This window comes from Henckelia pumila, chromosome 1, assembly GCF_033568475.1.
Source record: "Henckelia pumila isolate YLH828 chromosome 1, ASM3356847v2, whole genome shotgun sequence".
NCBI classification, from domain to species: Eukaryota; Viridiplantae; Streptophyta; class Magnoliopsida; order Lamiales; family Gesneriaceae; genus Henckelia; species Henckelia pumila.
In genome coordinates, this window is record NC_133120.1 from 130,156,774 (window position 1) to 130,161,899 (window position 5,126).

General features: G+C 33.6%; 1 protein-coding gene across 1 annotated transcript; it reads right to left on the reverse strand.

Annotated features, from left to right (window-relative positions):
- Window positions 1–209: 209 nt before the first annotated feature.
- On the reverse strand, window positions 210–3,939 carry LOC140890642 (signal peptide peptidase). The gene is made up of 12 exons (XM_073298576.1): window positions 3,733–3,939; window positions 3,224–3,313; window positions 2,685–2,800; window positions 2,437–2,588; window positions 2,228–2,313; window positions 2,012–2,139; window positions 1,827–1,877; window positions 1,606–1,692; window positions 1,421–1,490; window positions 789–925; window positions 603–680; window positions 210–517 (listed from the first exon to the last, which is right to left on the reverse strand). The coding sequence occupies exons 2-12, from the start codon at window positions 3,261–3,263 to the stop codon at window positions 437–439; spliced, it is 1,026 nt and encodes a 341-aa protein (XP_073154677.1). The 5' UTR covers window positions 3,264–3,313; window positions 3,733–3,939; the 3' UTR covers window positions 210–436.
- Between the last annotated feature and the right edge of the window lie 1,187 nt (window positions 3,940–5,126).

Consider the following 5,126-nt stretch of genomic DNA (forward strand, 5'->3'; position numbering starts at 1 on the left):
TAAAACCCAACAGACTCTCATTCAAACAGAAACACACTAAAATTTGACTTGGTTCAAGGGGAAAAAAAAGGGAAAAAGAAAGAAAACAATGTATGACATACATATTTGCCATAATAATATCGGCATGAGTATTGCAAGTTCACAGATTATTTCTTGTGTTATAGTGTAGCACAAAATTAGCTTCAAAATACATATTTTTTGGGAACCAATTATAAATCCAGTTTTTATAAATTTGTTGAAGCCATCAGTGAAAATAAAATCGACCTCAAAGCAGAATATCCATAAAGTTGTTGAGTACTAAAATTCAATCTTTCCAATTAGGAAAATTTGACACAAAAACTCTGGTGCATAAGTTAAATGTTACTAAACTGTCGTATGACCTCAGTATTCAACTAAATGCATTTCAAATTCTTCGCCTCCAACCTAACAAATATTATTAGTTGCCTTTCTTGTTCGAATCTCCATCAGTTTCTTCTCCCGAACCAGTCGCAGCCTTAGATTCTTCGAATTCCAACAACTGCATTAAAAAAACCACCATGTCCATCGTAACCAAGTAATAGAAATACAGCCAGCCATGAAGATTTCAAGCATGGATCACTTACAGCTTTGGCTTCACCATTCCATATGCAGTGTACAGCCAAGAATCCAATAACCGCTGGCACGATATATAGCAGTGCAGGCTACACGAGAACGATTCAATAAGAGCAGTTATCATGTAAATCATAAAAGTAATATGAGGGTACTGTTTATTTTTCCGATAATCTAATTTTGTCGAAAAGATTAGTAACCTGTGCAGCTTGAAACCAGTTCATAACTGCGATGGTAAGGATCAAACCGACTGCGTATCCAGCAAAGGAGCTCTTGAAATATTGGATTCCTTTCCCTCTTGAAACATCAAAGCGTAGTGCCAATGCAACAAAAATTCCTGGAAAAGAACATATCTTAATATTTAATTCGTACAAGCACTGGCTTGAGCATAGAAATGAATCATTAAAAAATCTATAGAGGCTGAACATGTAGTATTTGTTGGACCCAGTGTCTAACCTTATACCAAAAGATATAGTTGACAGGAAAGGTGCAACTCAAAATTTTTAAACTGCATAACTCAAGCATCATATATCACTAATCGTGACAGTACGGGCAATTCTTGTTCCTAGCAATCATTTTTCTTTGACAAGTAAAAAAAAGGTTCTGCATTCTCCCAGTAATTGCAAAAACTTACAACTCATAAGCACTGAACACAAAAATGATAAAACCAATAGTAAAATCGAGCATCTGCTACAATACCAACTACATTCTCCAACAATCCAATTGTTACATTTTATCACAGTGGTAGTCTTGCTCTCCATTGGGATTTACTTCGAAATTTGATATTACGTTCAAAATTTTAAGTTGTAATGTTGTATTAATATTTTCATACCTGGAATTACTATATCACCAAGTCCAAGCATTGAAAATGGGCGTGTAGAATCCGAAGTCGGAAATAAAAGCTGCCAAAGGGAGAAAAGATTATGATATGTATGAATTGAATTATTAAAAATTGCTTCAACAAGTCACCAACGCCTTGCCAGGTTGATATTTGATTGTCTTGAAGTATGAACTGACCTTAATAGGAGCATCAAAAGATTTCGCAACGCTAACCATGACTGGCGTAAAAAAGACCCAGAATATATCATATATAAAAAGACCACCCTGCAATTCGAAAATGTTTATGCATTCTTTAACTGTGAATCCAAAAAACAATATGAAACATTAAGATAAACATGTTGATGGACATGTAAACTTGGAACAAAAACATTTTTACAGAAAATAAATGCAACTCTCACCAAGAGAATAGCACCAGTCTTAAATGAGCCAAGTGAAAGCATTTCGATTCCCTGGAATCATTAAATGATAAAAAAAAATCAAAAGTCAGAAAACCAGTTCTCATGAAATGACAATCCTCAGTGGCTGTTTCAAATTTCTGTCAAAATGACAGCTTTTAAGGATACTAAACGTGTAACTCATAAACCTGAACGCAGAAAGAGAGCCCTAAGATATTGTTAGCTAGCCAATGCTTCTCTGACGCATACCATGCGCAAAAGAAAGCTCCAGGAATTGCTGCAACCATTTGTGATTTTGTAAACTCAACTTCCAATGCTGTATAACAAAAATGTAGAGATAAATATCATTATTCTGAATATAAGAAGTAATATGATGTGCAGCAGAGACCATGATAATTACATACACCGAAAATATGGGAAATTCCAGGTAATGATGTTAGTATTCCATGGTTCTGGCAAAACTCGCTTAATAGCCGGTAGCAACGTTGCCCTAAAAGTTCGAATGGATAAGGAAGATTTGTATATAAGTACCATTATTCACATTTAAACTGAAAAAAATATATACCACAAGTAAAGATAAAAAAAAATGATAACCAGTTCAAGAGGAACGTACGAAAGAGCAACGGTCCCAAGTACGAAAAAATAGCACGTTAGCACAGCATTGACCAAGTCCTTTGATAAAAATTTGAAAAGCAAAAACAATGACAACAACACAGCGCTCCCAACCAAAGGAAATCGCATGGCATGTTCTCTAGACATTGTTTCCTGAAACACATAATACCGTAATTCAAAAAAATGAAAAGTATAATTCTTAAGCACACAAAATGTGATCAGCGGCTTTTCATTTGATGTGCAACTTACCGATGGTGGAGTCGGCTTAACAGAGCGATAGCAACCCACATACACTGTTAGGCAAGCAGTCAAAATTACATTAAGATTGGGGTCTACCTTCAAAACAAGAGGGGCGATGGTCAACCCTGCATCAAACAAAGTAACACATGATCAGAAATCTGCTAACGAAAACTGAGAAAGAAACTATAATCCATCCAACCAACATATTTTTATGGTCATTAAGCCTCAAGACATATAATCAGATACAAATATGGGCACACCCATATATTTTTAGGCGAGATGGAACTAGAATTTTTTAAAAGACTATATATAAAATTTCAAAGTTCTTTCATCTTGTTGTTGTGGGAGAGGGGTTGGGGGTTCCTCATGTGGATATGATTACACAAAAATGGACACAAAAGGAAATTTTATTCAGCAAACAGCGATCAAGGGTAGGTATAATATAGTTGCACAAATTCATGGCATCATTTTCAGGCGAACAATTGATAGAAGAGAAATAATTATTCCCGTGGAGTCAAATGTGACAATTAAAATAGAAAACATCATACCTGCCAATGCCAAATTAACCAGCCTCTCGCTATTCTTCATCGTAAATATTGTAGGAATTCCTAACTTCCCTCAGTTTCTCACCGATGAAACTTCAAAATAAGGGAAATGAAATGAAATTGTCAAAACATGTCAATCAGCAATATTTACAATATTCTTTACGTTAAATCATCAACAAAAAATATAATCACATTGTTTGTAATCTAAAACAAAGGACCGGGATCTGTATCAAGGCACCAAAAATACGATCTTTCAAATCACAAAAAACAAAAAAAAGACTATGATAAACCGCATCTCGGAATCCCGTCACGGATTCAGAGGCTCATATCAAGAAATCCTCTGGCAACCAGAGAATCAAATTCCCCACAATTATTGAATCAATTCATAAAATTAAACAAAAACCCATGTCATCCTATTCTTGACTAAACAAGAATAAACAAAAAAAATTAAATCTTGATTAACAAAAACGAAAATACAATAACGTATAAAAAGAAAAGGGACCGGGTCAAACCTCGAGAGGAGACGTGGATTCGGGCTTGTATCTCTATCCCTTTGAATTCAATTTCCAAATTCAACACAGATCAAACAACCGTCTATGGAGTGTTTAGTGTGTGATTTCTCACACAGGGGAAGGTTTTAGTTCTACCGTCAAAGCAATCGAAGAGAATGGAAAGAAGGGTTGGACGAATTTAAGAACATTATTGACTTCAATTTTCTTGGAAATCGAATTAAAATTAAAATTAAAATTTCTCTTAAAACGGAAATATACATATATATTTCCAGAATTGGGAAAAAAGTTAATTTTGGGGAAAAAAAATTAAATATCGAATTTCAAATATTTCTTTACCACTTCGATCTAGGCTTATTACGAGTATACATTTTTAAGGCGTTGAAAGGCTAATAAATATGACGGGTGAATTAAGACACTGTTTGTAACATTTGAAAATATTTATAATCAATATGGGTGAATTGAGATAATGTTTACAATATCTATATATTGTGTAATGATATACAACACACGATTACTAAGTTTTTTTTTTTTAGTTGGCAATTGGGTTTGGAATTCGATATGCCGTTTCAAACATAAGACTTTATTTTCACTTAAATTACAAATCATTGACACATTTAGTATGTTTTGTTTTCTTTTGTTTTTTTGGACAGAACCTTTAGTATAATTTTTGTTCTTATTATCAGATTTTTTTTCGTCTATCCAATGGAATCTATGTTGCTGGTAAACTTTTGTATTGTATTTAATTTTTTTATGATATCAACGAGAAATGAATGTATGACTGTGTTTGTATATTACACGTTGGTAATTTAAGGTCTGTTTTTGAGTTGTAACTAGAAATTTTAAGATAGACAATTGTGTATAAGTCCTAGTCTTAGAGTGGGGTTTTGCAAATTAATTGTAAAATTCAAAGTTTTTTAGTATTATCCTTCCGAAGAGAAAGAAGAGGTGACGTAGGAGTTGTTGAAATCTTCGAACATCCATAACATCTCTCTGTGTCTTTTATCAGTTTTACTTCATCTCATCAGTCTTTCATACACATTCGAATTAGCGTTCATAATCTGCAATTTGACATATTTTTGCACAATCTTTTGTTTGTCAATCTGCATATACACCAAGATAAGACAAGAATTTAATCACTAAACCAATTGAATTCGAACTTAGTATGATAAAAACATTTTGAAGTGTATTCACCCCATACTTTACTCAAACCGATCATATCAAGTGGTATCAGAACAAGGTTCTTATCTTGTTCCTAAACATTATCTTAGTATGTCGTCATTCAACAAAATTTCAATGTTCTCTAAAGAGGACTTTGATGACTGAAATACGCATGCAAGCTCATCTTTCAGCATTAGATGATGACATGTGGTATGTTTTCACTGATGGACCCATTA